We start from the raw sequence: 18,837 nt of genomic DNA, 5'->3' as shown, positions 1-18,837 counted from the left end.
TGCTGCTATAACAGGACAATTGATGACATTCTAATTTATGAAACACGAACATGGGAAGTCACACCGGTAGAGCTTATATTTTATTGCTACCAGCTGAATGAGCTGCATACAGCTTCAAAAAGTTGTATACAAGAATTAATATACCACGTAAACTTTCTTCCCTTCGCTTGTAGCGATATACAAGGGCGCCGATTTCTCTGTAACTTTAAAGGGGAGTCCATTCAGATGCAGAAGGCACATTTAAGGGTCTTAAGACAAATTGAATTCAAATTACCAAATATTGTATATTCATAAATAAAATGCGGGGGGGGGTAATATGAGCATTGGGGGCCCGGCCCTCAGCAATATAGACCTATTTAAATTTTTACCTATGTAACTTCCCCAATAGGGATAGCCAGAATCAGTTCCTGGTGGAACCGGTTTTCGGGTCTAAACGGATTCGGTTTTAAAAGATCCGGTTCCGGAACCGGTTTTTCGGATCCAGGTCTGGAACCGGTTCTTCTGATCCAGGTCTGGAACCGGGTTTTCGGATCCAGGTCTGGAACCGGTTCCGGAACCGGTTCTAGAAACCAGATCTCCAAGGACCGGTTCCTCCCGGAACCGGTTCCGCCGGAACCGGAACTTTGTGGTCATCCCTATTCCCCAAAAGCAGCTACTATGGTGGGAGCTCATGTGGTTCCGACCGCAAGTTAATCTGTTCGTATAGGTCAGCGTTTCTCAACATTGAGCTCCTTCTTGGCTAAGCGGTTAGCGTACGCGCCTTTGGCGTGGGAGACCCGGGTTCGATTCCCGGCGGGAGCTCATGTTGTTCGAATTCCACGTTAATCAGTAGGTCCACGTCTCATATAGCCTCGCTGCTGAACGGGACGCTAAACTAAACTCAACGTTTCTCAACATTTTCTCCTTTGGGGCGCACCAAAGTACGTTTCAAACTTTCGCGACACCCCTGCATGTGACTTTTTTCCTACATGCAAAAAACCAAACATAAAAATACATATATATATATTTTTAAAAAAGATGGAACGACTAAGAGATACAAATCTTGAATAGAAACATATTAACATAAAATAAACTTATGACTGTTAAGCAGGAATATAAGAAAGAAATATTACCATCAGAAATATAAGAAGACATCAAACTTTAAACTAATGAGGTGACTTTAATCGGGAAGAAAACATCAAGAATCGTGCTATTGAAATTACTTTTCTATGTTTAGTGTTTCTTTCCAAAGAAAAACGAACAGCGTTAAAAGTAAACTTTCCAGCTTTACATTTGGAAGGCAAGTGTGAAATCAAGTCGATTGGCGATATATATTTTTTTATTTTGTTTTAAAGATAATTTCTTTGCGGAAGATCTTAGAAGATATTAAAAATCTCGAGACACACCTGACATGTATTCGCGACACAACGTTTAAGGAACGCGGCGCTGAATATGAAATTATGTCATAATCTAAATCAGTCTCTGTTTACGATCACAACGGCAATCGAACCTGGTTGTCGCACATCAAAAGCTAAAACGCTAAGAATTCAGCCACATAGAGCTACTTATGATTAATGTATAAACGTATTATACTGTACGTATATAGAATATTTATTTTTAAAATGTTGATATGTTTTCAAGATAGGTTTCGACTTATATTTAAAAAGGACAACCATAGCCTAGGCTATGTGGTATTTTTAATCTTCACAGACTTCTCAAATATGTCACTTTCCCTTTTCAAAGAAAGAAAGAAATATTTTTCTAGAAACTTTTGTTATAGAGTATTAAACAGAATCAAAAATATCACATTCAACATCGAAAGCAGCCTAGATATTTGCCGGCAAATTGAGCGCTCCCCTTCGTGACTAAAATTGAACTCGTCCGCTTCGTCAATGGTTCGTAGACGGTGTGACAACGTTTGGGAAGGTTGCTCAGAAGGATTCTGTAGTTTGTTTGTGGGGAGTGAGTATATGGGATTTTAACTAGTGTGGGTTACTGTGCAATGTGATACAAGCAGAAAGCTGATTACTATGGACTTTAGGTGACATATTATTGCTGTTTAACTCGCAGAATATCGCTGAAATACAATCAAAATGGGTAAGTACGTGTGAGACACAGTTATGCAACTAGGCTTACGCTTCGTGTCTTGAGGCTACATAAAATTTCGTTCTTCCTCATCACGCCGGCCTTGACTTAGAGCCATAGGCGTTACATATTTTGCCGAAGAAAGGTAATCGTAAAACAGTATCTATAAACCTGATTGAAGATTTCTAATTATAGAAGAGAGGCGTGGACTCGGATGCTTTGCGTCGCCGTTTTATTTATGTAAATACTCATTCAAGTTGCACACATTGAATAAGTGATCTCTGTAAATCATATACCGATAGTGTTATAATTTTGACTATAAAAATATTATTATGTTGCAACAGTGGTTATCAATTCTAATACACTACGTTACATACTAATTAAACCATTGTTGAATATGGTTACGACTGTAATCAAATTAATTTACAAATCATGTAAAATAACAATAGCCGGTAAGATCATTTTGTTTGGATTCGGAAAATTGTCTAAGGAATATTGATGTGTAATCTCAGGATAAAAGTTAGTTGGTACAATATAGAAGATAAATTATTCTTCATTTAAGCAGCATAATACGTACTAAATAAGAAATTGAAAGACACCGATCGGGTAAAATAAATCCTTTAAACTCATTTGGAGTTCTCACTTTTTAATCTAAAGCTGTATGTGCCCTTGTAGTTAATCGGAGAGAACGAATTTCGCCGTTTCTATAATTCATGTATATTTTGAAACTTTAATAATGTTGAAAATTGTACTGTGCTTTTCTATACATTAGTTAGTTATAATATTCCCGTAAATTGCAATATAGACGGGACATTATATATAGAGAGTTCAGGACTAATACTTTGAACGTATCCACACGACAATTTTATTGAATACTGTAAAGCTTTGAAAAGTTAAACATTAATTTACATTCGAATTGCTTGAGAATAAGTCTGTATTTCAATATGCAGGACCTATTCATATGCTTAAACTCCACTCATTTTGATCCCATATACATAGATCTTTAAACATCACTATTGAGAATACCATCGTACGAGGATCTACAGAAAAAGGTATTTAATTAATTTTCTATTAATTTAAAACAACCCATTATTGTTCATGCGAATTGTTTTGTAGAAAATAGTTATAACTTATTAATGCTTTCCCAAGGCATTAATTTAAATACCTAATAAAAAAAAGGCGGGTTAAGTGCCGGAGAGTAGGATCGGAAATACGAAACTATACGTAAACTAACCTAGCCTAAGCCTTAACACATTGGACTTTTCTGCACCACAAAGCCCTAAAAGGCATTTCACTAGTGACCCAAAGTAGACACACACACACACACAAAGCATAAACAGTGAAATTGTACAGTTAAAATCTATTACTTTACAAGGAAAGAGGAACCCATGTATGCAAGTGGCAGACATATAAGTATTTTGATGAGGTAGCAGTTCGTTTATAAACAGAGCTTAAAGAATTCACATTTGGCGAGTAAAGTCACGGCAATTAAAGTATATTTGGTGAGCATAAACACTGACTGCAAATTGGTCTGGCTAATTGATTTTTTGGCTGGCTATTGCGTGCAAACAAGATTTTTCAAACCCTGCTTGTAAGTTTGACTGCTACAGAAGTTCCCAGAGGATAAGCTCTGCATACACTATATATATTATTAACATCTAATGTGCACTTGTTGCAGGTATTATAAGACTGACTCACTTCAAATCGTCCCTGTGCCTTGGGCGCCCTAACCCTTCTTACTCGCACGTCTTCGCTCCCGCTGGCCCCTGCATTTCCCTGTGTATCATGAAAAAAATGTCTCATAAGCATATCTGTCAGACAGACAGTCCACTAATAAAATGAGTCTTATTTAATAAATTTCTTTTACACACAGAAGATTTGTATCCATATTCTTAATCTGTACGGCATTGTGTTCGTTATTCTGGTTACTGTTGGTCTTGAAGATATGTTCATTTCTAAAATTTCAGAAAAGACTAAATTTGCCGTCCCAATGGGATAAGTAAAGGTTTGAATTGAAGATGAAAATTCTTTGATACAATTTTTTTTCGTCGTAATTTTATATGATCAGTAAATGTCCTTTTTTTTAAAAAAAAAAAAATCCTTAATTACATTAGTTTCCCTTCAATTAAAGGGAAACTATAGGGAGATAAACTGATTTATTTGGAAGAAAATGTATGAGAATTTGCATTTGAGTTACTACAGCTACCAGTACTTTGAATCTAATTGACGATAAGTCAGCTTTGATATACAGTAGGCGTATAGAAAGATCTGAAAACTGTATTACAGTTAGTTGGTTCTGATGAAAAGAGTGCATGTAGGGTGTGCATATGTAATTTTGGTGGTGACTGGTACTGTATTAATGTATAGGATTTGTTTGCAATTCGAGCCAAAGAATGCATTTTGCTTTAGAATAACGCTAGGTAAAGAAATTTGTACGGATTGAAAGTCTACAAATTTCAAATAAGAAAAAGCAATAAACTTCCGTGTTTTCAAATTATTATTTTTGGCATTTTAATTCCGAGAAATACTACAAATTAAGGAAATTCTTACTGTTTAAAGAAAATTACACCTTTGTTGTGTTTCAGTCTTCGTTATGTTTTGAAATTACTGAAATCTATCAGAATGGATAGTGGTTTTAATCTCGAATCTTGTAGAGTATGTATACTTGGGTCAAAATTAGAAACGAATTGACAGTTCAAAACACGTGGAAATTTGTGTTGCAAGTCATAGCAGGATTATTAAGGTCCCCGAAGGAGGATAAACGTCGTAATGGCAGTTTCAAGTATAGGGTTTCTGTAGAAAGGGACAGCAACATTGCAATGTTGCAGACTAGTAACGCATTTCTCAAAGTAACTGAATTACAGAGAGCAGAGCGGAGGTGGCAGCAGGAAAACATGTGCTGCTCCAAATGTCAATTCGTTTTGTGTTTTGATCATATTATAGTAGATTTACATCAATTGAGCTTTTTTTTGATCTTCCTCACTTCAACCATCGGTTGGTGTCCAACATGGAAATTGTTTATATTTTGATAAGGTCTCTTCTTCGTAACTGCATCTAGATATTCTATCCTTATCTTCCTCTTCCTGGTTTTCCTTCTGCCTTTCGGGGTCCTCGATCAGCACGGTGATCCAATCGGAGTGCCGAATAAGATGGCCAAGCATGCTGTTTCTTCTTTATCCCATTATCTTCTTGATCTGTCGTCCTTCATTAGCTTCCTTTAGTACGTCTTCATTCCTTTCCCTTTCGGTCCATGATATGCGCAGCATTGTGCGCCAACCCCAAATTTCTTTTCATTTTTTTTTTTTTTTTTTTTTTTTGGTATACGAGAGATTTATTGGAAGACACTAAAAATAATGCAGAAAATATATTGAATTCCAGAAGCTCTCTTGTAGGTAACCATTTAGCTCCGTCCGACCTTTCGTGGAAATGACCTGGGTTTGATTCCGGTAGTGGTAAATATGAGTGGGAATCCTACGTGAAGCTGAAGGTCGTCAACTGATGTGTCCTCAGTGATGCATAGGAAGTAATGAACAATCCAGTTTTCTGTTTGTTTTGATCATCACGAGCATCACCTCAGTAGTTAAATTATTGTTTTGTTTTGGGATAATGTCGATTTATCCCCAAAACTTACTCCAACTTTTTTTTTTAACAATGTTGTATGAATGTTCAAGAGATTCTGCTGTATGAATGTTCAAGAGATCAAGGTATTATTGTTTCATGAGTGTCAAAGAAAATATATATAGCTATGATGTCTGGGTGTCATTAACAGTAACAGCAGAGCGAGGTAATACCCCTGAACTCTAGGGTTTCTCTCGAGTGTGACAATTCAAAGATCATAAGTTAAGATTTTCGAAATTTTTCACACAGTCATCTTCGTTTGATAACTTTCGATAATACTGTATTTATAGGATCGGATCCAGGATTTTCTGAGGGGGGTGCACCAAATAACAGCCAGTATATTTGAATTAAATTTGAGTATTTTAAATGCCTTTAGGCATCTGTAGTGTGAATTAGGAATTGCCCTGGAAATACTCAGTGTCTGCTCTCGATGAATCCTCTTCCTTCAACCTTCAGAAAATTGACAGAAAGACTATTAATTTTGCAAAACCCACTTTTAGCTTTTCACTTTAGGTAGTGTATATTTACAACGAAAGGGGGTGCACGTGCACCTTTGCACCCCGCTAAATCCGGCCCTCTATATATAAATATGTGTCAAGGTTGCATGAAAGGGGATGTCATTTGTGAGAAGTGGATAGCTTATTTCTGGAGCGGGAAATTAAAGATTCGATTTCAGGTCGATGTACGTGGTTGAATATCATATACGTTCGGTGTGTTATGATATTTTGTTGCTCTCACTTAGGAATCCTTATTACACAATTATTTAATCCCATTCATTGTCTCTATCAATCGAACTCTTTTTTTAATTAAAGCATGGAACTTCAAATATTTTCCTTTAAGTTGCGGAAAAACGGCCCTGCCAGCTATTAATCCATTTCGAAGATGTGGCTGTTGTTAGAGTACCTCAGCTTCCTCTCCTTGATGTACACTTATGTCAAATTATTGTCGTATGTCTATAAATGTGTTGTAGGAATATAATTTGATAACGAATTCACCCGGCATTTCTTATAATGTTAGTATGTGTATAATCGGCTAAGACCTGTATCTGACAAATTTCATGTCAAAAGAGCAGTAAATAAGAACAATAAAACGAAGATAAAACTTTATTGTCCATTTAACAACATTTTGTTTTAATCATTCTAATTTTCGTATTTATAATTCTTTTCCTATGAAATTTACCACAAATATCCATTTCCCGATTATACACATAGTATCAGTATTAAAAGTACCCTGCAAAATGATTATCAAATTATATTCTTAGAAGAAGACAGTTATAGATATGCAACAATAATTTTGGACATGAGTGTACATATATAATGAAGATTTCATGATCAGATGTACTTTTTCCTACACTAGTGGCCCTCGTAGTCATTCGCGTTGTGTGAGACTGAGAGCAAAAAAGAGAATCTTGGTTGTTGACCTTGTAGCTCATGCGAAGGGTCTTTGGTTCGAGCTTTTGTGATCTGTGGTGTTCGTACTCTTTCGGAATTAATATCTTTTGGTGCTGCTTTTATCCTATTTTTTTTTTATGATTATGTTTATGACCCCTTCTTTAGCTTACAGCTCATAAGTATGAGATGTTAAGCTAATAAATAAGAATATTTTATTTAATTTCGAGACCTTGATTTTTATTAAGAGGAATTTAGTTTTGTTTAACAATTAATATAAACTTTTAATAATAGTAATAATGTAAAAGTAATTAGAAGCACTAAACTACAGAAATAATTTAATTAGTAAAAGTCCACATTTCAGTATTGTTACACGTACTCCCAGTATTATTCTTATACACAAAAAGAAACCATGTCGCCAGTGTTTTTTTTTTCTTTTTTTTTTTTTTTTTTTTTTTTTTTAACATTTGCACGCTTGGCTGACGTATGCAAGGTCTTGTTTTCATTTCAATGATGATGAAGTCATTTTAAATCGTGAAAGTGCAAGTTAATGAATTTTTAGTGGTTATTCAAGCCATCTCGGGTTGTTGCTTATGCAGGCAAACACTCGTGCCTTTTATCTAAGTCATAGTGTTAAGTTTCATGAACCTGTTTTTGTTCTGAAGTAGCATTTATTCGGTCTGCTAACTCCTGATGAATTATTCACACTTGTCATAAGATGTTGTTTACACCTGACAATGGACGGGTACGGATTAGCTTTAAAATTCCAATTGTGAAATTATTCTAAAATCCTCTAACATGGTCCTATTTCTTCGAGTTTTATTTTTACATATTTCAGTTGTTTACTTTTCCTTAATACAATAAAGATTATCCATTTTAATGGCGTGGAATACCTACACCCTTTTTGTCTCCTAATCTATTGATTTATATAAGAAATATATAATTTCTTTTTAAAATGAACTAGAAATTTAATCTAACTCAGTGGCGTATGGAACACGAAGGTTCAATGCCTCGTTCACAAAAGCTCTCCATTGACTTCTATCCGTAGCTAACTGGATCCAGTTTCTACTTTGTATTCCTATTTCTGCGAGATCCATCTTAATATTGTCCTCTCATCTGCGCTTAGGTCTTCCTAATGGTCGTTTTCCGATTGATTTTTTGCTCCAAAACTAGTTGCCTCTTGCTTAGTGAAAATGAATTTGGATTTTTTTTATAAATTCAATATTACTTTAAAAAATAATTTTAGAAATATTAGAGGTACGTATTAGATAATTTAATTTTCAGCAAGTAAGGGACGTGTTAATAGGTTTAAAGAAGTTTGTAAAAAAAAAATAAATAAATAAATAAAATTAACTTTATTCTAAGAAAATGAGAAGAATGATTTTCCAGATGAATCCGTGGACTAAAAATCAAAACTGGATCTGGTCCTCAACACTGTGAATATAATTCTGTAGAGAAAAGTTAAAAAATATCACAAATGAAGGATCTACACAAGAGGAAATGACCCTTTAAATCAGCGTTTCCCAACCTTTTTCAACTTGCGGCACACTACGGGTGTTACTTGGATTCTCGCGGCACACTTATAGATATTATTATTTGTAAATATAAAACACAGTGGTATTTTTTCTGTTATTGTTGATCTCCTCACAGAGAAGAAAGCTCGATCACTGGTTTTCCCCCGTGGTAAATAATTATGCTTATTTTTCATTCAAATTTAAAAATAGAAAACAAATGCAATGAAAAATTGGACTCAGGTTTTTAAAAATACGCTTTCTTTTTAAAAACTGTATCCAACCTTTTTACTAAGAAGGAAGGTCACTAAATAACGAACGAACAAACAAATATCTCTTATTTTTAAAACACAAATGTAGGTAATTTTTTTTAAAGGATTGAATGATATTTTAAATTTTCAAGTTACGAAATAGTTTGCAACGGCATGATGTAACATCTAAGGCATATATAGCATCTAGGATGCATCTAGGCAGTGCATATATAGCATAAGGATAGCGTATGCCTCGTACTGATTCCTGTAGTAAGCAAGAGGTTTCCGTATATTTGTACAATATACCGCTGTCTGGAGAACGGATTTTTCTCAGTATATGAAACTTAAAATTGTAGATTCATAGTAGAGGTTCATAGTAATGTGAAATACAAATATACATTTTTCTCTACGTTTTGCAATTTGATTGCTATAAAATTAATAATTTTGTTTCGATTTCTCGCGGCACACCAGCGGCCCATTCACGGCACACCAGTGTGCCGCGGCACACCGGTTGGGAAACGCTGCTTTAAATTGTCTGCAGGAATTAACCCTCTTTGGTTCTGTTCTAATCGTAAGCTAGAAATCTATTAGGAGAATCTTCCCTCCCCCCAATTAACCTAAAATATATGTTGCCTTGCGACAGGAAAATCACAATGGTAGTTTTGGCTTGTGTCACAGAAACCAGTGTATGTGTCATGTGTGTGTGCTACTTATTGGAGTTCATGCAAGGATATATTGGAAGTAGGATCTCAAGTGAACATAAGATGTGAATCTGATGCAGACTGTGATGATCTCAAATCCGAGCAGCATGGTGGTTCAGTGGTAGAGCGCTCACTTCCTGATGCCAGAGGTCTTTGGTTCGATCCCAGGCCACGTCAACTTGTTGTGGTCAGTATCGTATCCGAAGGTTTTCTGGAAGTTCTTCCGTTCACATTCTTCTGTCTCTTTTAGTTTAGTGTAAAAACGTGGAATGTAAAGCTGAAAGGTTTAATTTAATTATTGTTATTACTCTGTTACAACGGGGATCGTTAGAGGGGGAGAGAACGAGTGGGACATGCCCTACCTAATAACTTTATGCCATGTCTTCAGATGGCCAAATGGCCGATATTTTACCTCTATGCCCGGTGATGATAATGCTTCTTTTATCATAATCAGTTTGTGAGGGGAGGCCGGCAATTTCGTTTTCCACAGTTGGCAGCCCTACTCGTGTCTCATATCAGTGTTTAATTTTTTCCACGATGGTAAACGTGAGGGCTGCGGTGGCTCAGTGGTAGAGTGTTCACCTCTGGTGCATGGGGTCCTTAGTTCGATTCCAGGTCGCGCCAAATGAGCTTTGTAGTGGACAAACACCGTGTGCCCTTCATTCATTTCTTATCACCGTCCCCTTTAGCCTAACCGGCATAGTCATGGAATTATTATTATTATTATTATTATTATTATTATTATTATTACTATTATTATTATTATTATTATTATTATTATTATTATTATTATTATTATTATTATTATTATTATTTAACGATGGTAAACGTGGTTTGGAAAAATTATAGTGTTAAAACTTGAAACTAACCTATCAGGTCACCATAAAGATTTTGTTGTGCATATTTAGGTTTATTTAAATATATTACGTGATTCATTAGATTATGTTAATTCATTATAGATATTTGGCGGGAATGTTGCTCGTTTTCATAGAATATTGCTTTCTTCTCATATTATAATCCAACATTTTGAATTTATTTTTTGTTTCAGGGAGGAGAAGGGGGAAATAACTCCGAATCTCCTCTAATGTTTAGAAGCTAATGATGCTGGTAATTATTACTATTATTAATTTTCCGGAGAGGGGGAATAGTTTTAAATGACGAGGAAGAAACATTGTATCTCAAGTACAAATTATACTTGTGCTGTAGTATCTTAAGAAAAATTCACTCTAGAAAACAATATAGTAAATACAAGTCATCGATATATGGGGGGCACGGTGGCTCAGTGGTAGAGCGTTCACCTCCGGTGCTTGTGGACCCTGGTGCGATCCCACCTCGTGCCGTGTGGACTTTATGGAGGACAAACACCCTGCTCGTGGGTTTTCTCGGGGTTCTCCCGTTTCCTCCCACTTTCTTCATTCCACTATTTCATTCATTTCTCACCATCACGGTCTCTTTTAGCCTAACCGGCATAATCGTGGGACGTAAAACTTAGACAAGTCATCGATGATGAGGTATAGCGCATGGGGTTCTTGGTTCGATCCCAGCTCACGTCAGGTGAGTTTTCTGGTGGACAAATGCCGTGTGCGTGGGTTTTGTCGGGGTTCTCCCGTTCCTTCCCACTTTCTTCACCATTTCATTAATATCTCATCATCACCGTCTCCTCTAGCCTAGGTGGCGTAATCATGGGACGTAAAACAGATGTCATTTCATTTTCATTTCGTGATGCGGAAATTGAGAGAGAGAAAAATAGTAAAACATGTATATTATAAGAAGTCGGAATGTGTAATTAAACTTAATAATGATCAAGACTCAAGTATTTTTCAGTTCATTAATGACACCCGCATCCTCTGATAAATATTTGACGGGAATGTTGCTCGTTTTCATAGAATATTGCTTTCTTCTCATATTATAATCCAATATTTTGAATTTATTTTTTGTAGGAATGACGTAGAACTTGAAGAGGTCGATCATTTCAAGTATCTGGGAAGTTTTTTTGACGAGAGACCCTTACTCAGGGTCTCTATCGATCACGAAAGTCGTGAAAAAGTCACGAAATCAGAAAATAGCCATGACAGTCAAGAAAAAGTCACGAAATTCAGTTTTAGGGTCACGATTTTTTTTTTTTATCTGTACAAATATAAGTATAGGCTGGAAAATTTTGTCCTATTAATCGTCAAAACCAAAAATGTCTATGGTCGGCTTTAGACGCTATAAATCGCAAGCAAAGCACGCTTCTATCGCATGCATGAAGATTCGGCTCAATTCGCACCCAAATTCGCTCGTGAGAATGTTGCTAAATATTATGGTTTGAGAAAGAAAAGGTCACGAAAAAGTCACAAAATTTCATTTTGGAATTTTAGTAGACACCCTGTTACTGTACCAAAGAGATCAGTTCAAGAGTTGCTATAGCTAAAGAAGCATTCAACAAGAAAATACCACTCTTAACTAGCAGGCTTATAATTGGACTAAGGAAGAAATTGGTCAAGTACCATAGCCTATATGGATTATTGAACTTTATAGTTCAGAGACTTGGACATTACGGAAATTGGAGAAGAAATATTTAAAAAGCTTCGAAATGTGGTATTGGAGGAGTTGAGTTGAGTTGATTTTAACGTCCCTTTCAGCAGTGAGGCTATATGAAACGTGGCCTGCTGATTAACGTGGGATCCGAACCACATTACCTCCCGCCGCGAATCGAACTCTAGCCTCCCACGCGAAAGGCGCGTACGCTAACCTCATAGTGTTGGAGAAAGGTGGAGAAAATAAAATTGACAGAGAGTATAACAAACGAAGCTGTTTTAAAACTGATAGGAGAGAAGAGGATGCTTTTTAGCTAGCATCATTCGTAGTAAGGTCAATTGCATTGGACACATCTTGCAAAGAAATTGTCTTCTTCAAACCGCCATAGAAGGAAAGATGGAAAGAAAGCGACGAGTAGGGAGAAGAAGAACACAACTGATTGATGATTTAAAAAAAGAAGAAAATATTGAAGAGTTAAAAGTGGAAGCTGAAAATCGAGAAACGTGGAAGAAACATTCCCAAGCCCATAGGTATACAGTACCGTACTGACCAGCTCATTGCATTTTATATCATTTCTTATTGTTATCCATCAGGCAGACCCAGTTTCTTTGTTATTTGTTCTTAATGTGTTTTTACTTACGTCTTAAGCTTGAAAGAAAATAAACCCATAAACTAGAATGTTATACTTGATCAATGCAGGGGTGTATACCTACTCTTGGGCCACCCTGTATATATACTCATTAATCCCAGGATCTGCCAATATGCAGAATACTGAATAATAATAATAATAATAATAATAATAATAATAATAATAATAATAATAATAATAATAATAATAATAATAATAATAATAATAATAATAAAAACGTCAGATAAAACTTCTGTTCGTTTTAAAGTGTCATCTCATATTAACACATTTGTTAACTCATAAATCCATATTTGTAAGTTAATTGAGTTAGGTGATAGGTAGAATTTTATTACACCTGAAAAAGTAATCCCCTTTCACACCCGAAAGGTGAGATAATCGATCATTTTGGATTATACTGGTACTACTACAGAGGATAAAAATGTGACCTATGTACGAAAGTGTGAATTTCAAAATTAAAGGTATTTTAGTATTCATAATCTAACATAAAGATACAGAAAGTAGTTGAAAAATTCTGAAGATTGGAATGAGCTCTTAAGACGTAAAATTGACCTGGATTCACGTAATGGTAGATAAATTGCTTGTGTACAGTCGTAAATAAGTAAATATTAACTCTGGTACAGGTCAATGGTCATTGTTTATTTTTGGCTCTAAACTTATCTCAAATCCAAGCTCTGTTTGCTTAGATTCAACCCCAGCACTTTCATATGAGATAGTTCTATGTATTTAAGAGTGAAATTAACGTATTTTGTTTGCATCCAGTGATGTAAAAGTGAAGGATGTTAACTACAAGGCATGTATTGCGAGAACCTTCGCCAGCAATTATCACCTATAGTAGTAGTAGTACTAGCAGTATGCGAAGAACTCCAGAGGTGCCGGTGGAAAAATTACATAAAAGGAGTGTCTTGTATGTAATACGTGTATTTCCTAATAAAGGCCGTTCTACAGTATTACGGAGCGTCTGTAAACTCATGCCATCTGCTGCCGGTTTTTTAAAGCAGGTGTCCCTCTGTTAAGCTCGTTTCCTTGTTTTGTTAAAAGAAGAAATAGTCATACTGGAAACACATATTTGAAAATTGACTTTTCAGTGGATTGCGTGCGGATGAATTTCTACTGCGTTTGAATTGTCATAGAGTATTTCAGAGATAGTGCTTTGCCAGAAATCTGTTGAGGATCAACTTATAAATGAATCTAGCCTTAAAAGACTAACGGATGTGTTCCCATTACCAAGCCAGTTTTATTTCAATGTATATTAATTTTATTTTAAGCTTCAACTACTGAGTGCTTTCTGTAATCAACTCTCACAGTCAGTATAGAGATGGAATAATAAAAAAGGCACTTTTGAAAGAATTTCTGCATTCGATAATTCAGACATGGTAACCCTTCTCAGGAAGTTCTAAATTTTTTTTAACATGGTCAGTTAACTACAATAAATTAGGGATTCTTTTTGTGTAATCTAATGGAGGTGGATTGAAATTTGGAGGATGTTGTTTATCAAAGGTTCCTGAGCAATACCCATAAGAAGCACAACGCCTATTTTAAATGTAAGTTTTCGTTTCACCTTTTGAACAATGAAAACAACTGGTTCAAAATACACAATTGCTTGCTACAAGGTAATTTTATTAGCAGCCATTACTAAGAAATGGAAAAACAAAACAAGTTCCGCGTTTCGGTTGAGTAGTTGAGGAGCGAAGGGTTATGAGCGGGAAATTGGCTCAGAGAAATGCCTCGGGGCTTGTGTGAGTCACCGTGTAGGCACGAAAAGTCCTCAACACAGTCGGAGGGTCACGCGCCTCGCTCAGACCGGAATTCCCTTCCACCACGCCCTCTCATGTTAGCCAAACATCGACATTATAAAAAAAGTATTGTAATGATCTATTTACTGCTGTGAGGTGCTCAGTATGTAGGCCTACTCATTAGGTTTGTTTATATCCGTGTGCATGAAAAGGATATAGGCTTATGTGCTTTTATAGCTGCATTTTTTTTTTTTTTTAATCGTGGACCAATATATGATCGTAATTACGACTGCTATATATTTCAATGGTGTAAAATAAGGATGTGTATTGTCGCCATTATTATTCAGTGTATTGGGATACGCTGTAGGAAAAATTAAAAGATACCAACCAGGGCTTAGAGCTGTTGAGTTGAGTTGATTTTGAGTTTAACGTCCCGTTCAGCAGCGAGGCTATATGAGACGTGGACCTACTGATTAACATGGAATCCGAACCACATGAGCTCCCGCCGGGAATCGAACCCGGGTCTCCCACGCCAAAGAGCTTAGAGCTGAATGGCATTCACCGTGTTATGGCTTATCCTGATGTAAATCTGATAGGGGTGATATGAGGATAGTAGAAAGTAATGCATAGGTCTTATTAAACGCTTACAGGGACATGGGTTTAAAAGTAAATGCAGAGGAAACTAAAAGTAAATGCACGATTGCCGGGATCCCAATGCTGCAAATTATGGATGCGTCAAAATCAAGGTGACCATAACTTTTACTTTTAAAAACGGGACGCATACGAATCGGCTACGGGGAGGGGGGGGGGGTGACTTCCACATTTCATTTTGGGACTCAGCAGTGTTTTCAATTTACAAAATACACAAGTAAGAATGGTAACACAGCGTTTCTAACTTAAGTACTACCCAAAAATACTTTTAACTACTTCAACACTCAAAATTGCCACTCAATTCCCACTTGAACCACAGAACACTCAATTCTCATTTGAATATTCAGAAGTTCTAGGCACGGCTGAACCTTCCCAATGAGTGTTAGTACGGAAGAGTATAGAATTAACAGTGACCATTTATATTTTGAATAATAATTACGGGACACCTGGGTAATGTTTACTTAAAAACGGGACATTTAGGTTTCCCGTTTGAGAATCAGAAAAAAAACGGGACAACGGTTGAAAATAAGGGACTGTCCCGGCTAAAACGGGACGTCTGGTCACCTTGGTCAAAATATCAAAACGACAAAGTGGATACTTTCAAATATCTAGGATCAGTGTTAACAGACCAAGATCATATCTACAAAGAAATTAAATGTCTACTAAAAGCAGGGAATTCATGTTATTATTCAGTCCAAACTCTTTTGTCTTCGGGAATTCTGTCGAGGAATTTGAAGCTAAAACATAAAATGATAATTGTGTCTTCTGTGCTATATGATTGTGAAACAGGGTCGATTACTTTGAGAAAGTGCAGGCTGAAAGTATACGAGAACAAGATTTTGAGACGAATATTCGGACCCAAGAGGGACGGGAATGACGGAAACTTCATAACAAGGTACTACATAATTTATACCGTTTACCTAACATTGTTAGGGTCATTAAGTCTAGAAGGCTCAGGGGACAGGTCATGTAGCCAGAATGGAAGAAAGAAGGAACGCGTTCAAATTTTTCACTGGAAATCCAATCGGAAAACGACCATTAGGAAGACCTAGACGCAGATGGGAGGACAATGTTAAGATGGATCGTGCAGAAATAGGAATACGGAGTAGAAACAGAATCCAGCTGGCTAAGGATAGAAGTCAGTCGAGAACTTTTGCGAATGGGGCGCATTGAACCTTTGGGTTCCATACACCGTAGAATTATTATTATTATTTATCTCAATTCTACATTTGATACTCGGCTGTCCTGTATGTATGAATGAGTATGCATGTGTGTTCTATAGAGTACTGCTTTTTCTTTTGTCATTATTTGTAAACGAATGTTTCTTTCCTGCATTTCATATTATCGTAGTTCTCTTTAGCCTACAGAGTATAATATAAGAGCAAATGATAACTTTCAGTTTAGAATCAAAGAATACATCTGCAATTAAAGGATTTGTTTCTGACTTTTCTGTAGAAACCTGTGGGGAAAACAAATATCGCATTAGTTAAGTACGATTGTTATATAAGTCGTAGACAATCATTAAAAGAACCGGATTTAATTTTTGAAAAAAGAAACCAAAAAAGGAAGAAAGAAAATTCAAATTGTAGTAGTACATGATGCAGTTGTATTGATTTTGTTGACAAAATACTGGTTTACAGATATGGATCTGAAAACCGTTTTCTGTTAGTACAGTTGCCATCAGAACTGGATATAATTAGACGTTTGTATAACTTACAGCTCTAAGACAGTGATTTGCAACTGGTCTATGTATGACGTAGTACCACACTTCGACAATCAGAGAAATAGCAGAAAAATACACTAGAGCAAATGGGGGGAAGGGATGAAACAGGAAAAATAGAATATTCAATTATAGCCTTCCTTTTCAAGTGTACTCTCGGAAAATATGTGAAACATACTTCGGATCCACCCCCGCACCCTCTCACGGAGGGAACCTTCCTTTTGCTAAGGGGAAAGAAGTGAATGACCTCAGCCGTGTTGCCAATTTGTCATTCAGTCGCTTGGTCTTGACGAGTGAAAATCATAGACTGCTTAGAATGGCTAAGATAGTCCATAGCTAAGTCCGTGAAATAATTCATTGTGGCAAGGCTTTCGCATCCAACAATTGAAATATCTCGGGCGCAGCAACTTTCGGGGGAGGTTCGGAAAGTCATCGACAGTAGCACTAGCAGGGCCACAGTTGAAATAGAAAGGCTCTAGTAGTATACTGGTCACGGATCTAAGTCTAGTACCATCGAGACTCTGGTGTTCTAGTTTGCGTGTCACCACTGTGTTTTTCTTTACTCCCGGTTTCGTGTATCTTGTTCTCTCTGTGTAGTTTTACTGAGACGTGGTGCATCAGATTGTGACGTCCGAGAGCATTCAGTTGGAAATGGCTTGTCTAACAGACTCGGAAATTTCTGAAAATAGAAATTATGTAGAATTAGAATTTTTGTTTGTTGATTGTGCATAAATTTCTTAAATTTTTCAAGCTGTGTATATTATTTTGACAACGAACATTTTTTTTAGCGTCATGACTTTTTTTTTTTTTTTTTTTTTTTAATAACATGAGAATTTACCTTTAAGCATGTGATTTTGTTCAACCTAATTTTAGGTATCAATTAATATATGTCCCATCTTTGGATAATATTTTATTCAAACCGAAATTATTAAAAGTTAAATGATGGTTTTGTGGTACGGTATATTTCATTAACCACACTCTGTATTGTAATTTTATTGTTATAATGAAAACCTTAATGAGGGTAAAGTACAGTGTCGATTCCATCATAATAGTTGGGATGATTATCATGCAACATAAATTTTTGAGTTGAGGGGAAAAAAAGCTACAAAACTATAAGGGCCCGCAGTGGCTCAGTGGTAGAGTGCTCACCTCTGGTGTGTGGGGTTCTTGGCTCGATCCCCAGCTCGCGCCAATCGTCTCCTTTAGCCTAACCGGCATAACCGTGGGACGTAAAACTTAAAGATTTCATTTTTTAATTTCAAGCTTGCGCTAAATGGACTTTGTTGTGGATAAACACGGTGTGTGTGGGTTTTCCGTTTCCTCCTACTTTCTTCATGCCACCATTTTAATTCATTTCTCATCATCACTGTTTCCTTTATCCTACACGGCATCAAAAATTTCATTTCATTTTTCGAAAACCACACATTAGAATTTACACAGGGATATAATTTCTTAGTGAAATACACCGTTTGGTATAGGCCTCATCTTTGCTCGTTTTCTTTTCGTTGTGTGCCAACAGTACTGTAGAATTGGTTTATTTTTGTCCCAAGTTTTAATATTGATCCTAGTATACTTGACATGGTCACGAAATATTTTACTCGGTAGAATAGTCTAGTCTTTTCAGCAAATTTGAAACCGTATACTAAAATAGTAACTATTTAAATGAACAGAAGTTACGATAAACGCTGTTTCCATCACTGTATCTTGAATATTTTTAAGACCTTAGTTACAATAAATGAAAAAAAAAAAAAAAAAAAACGGAAAATAGAGAACTCTCTTCTCAAGTGTATGTTTTCCCCGCTTGCATTTCACCCAGTTGCCATGGGGTCAATAGTAATCTTATTACTGAACTTTTTTTCCTATGTTTTTCATATACTGTATGTAGTTAATGGAATTATGTGCCTCATTCTTGATGAGAAGTTCGTTGATTTTGCTAATAAATGTCAGCGTAATACGTAAACATCTGCAAAATAAACTGGAACTGTATTGGTGATTCTCATTGGCAATCTTAAAAAAAGAATTCTCTTTTAT

The 18,837-nt window shown here is 36.0% G+C and overlaps 1 protein-coding gene across 2 annotated transcripts in view; it reads left to right on the top strand.

Annotated features, from left to right (window-relative positions):
- The first annotated feature begins 1,662 nt into the window (after window positions 1–1,662).
- The window catches only part of Unc-115a (actin binding LIM protein Uncoordinated 115a), a 292,228-nt gene continuing 275,053 nt past the window's right edge, over window positions 1,663–18,837 (top strand). For both annotated transcript variants that reach the window (XM_081734657.1, XM_081734656.1), the window contains exon 1: window positions 1,663–2,076. In XM_081734657.1, coding sequence (XP_081590783.1) covers window positions 2,073–2,076 — 4 coding nt within the window. In that variant the 5' untranslated portion in view covers window positions 1,663–2,072. The remainder of the gene's footprint in view (window positions 2,077–18,837) is intronic.

The sequence above is a fragment of the Thermobia domestica genome, chromosome 12 (genome assembly GCF_964235325.1).
Source record: "Thermobia domestica chromosome 12, izTheDome1.hap1.1, whole genome shotgun sequence".
In the NCBI taxonomy this organism is placed as follows: domain Eukaryota; kingdom Metazoa; phylum Arthropoda; class Insecta; order Zygentoma; family Lepismatidae; genus Thermobia; species Thermobia domestica.
This window is presented reverse-complemented; position numbering and strand designations above follow the sequence as displayed.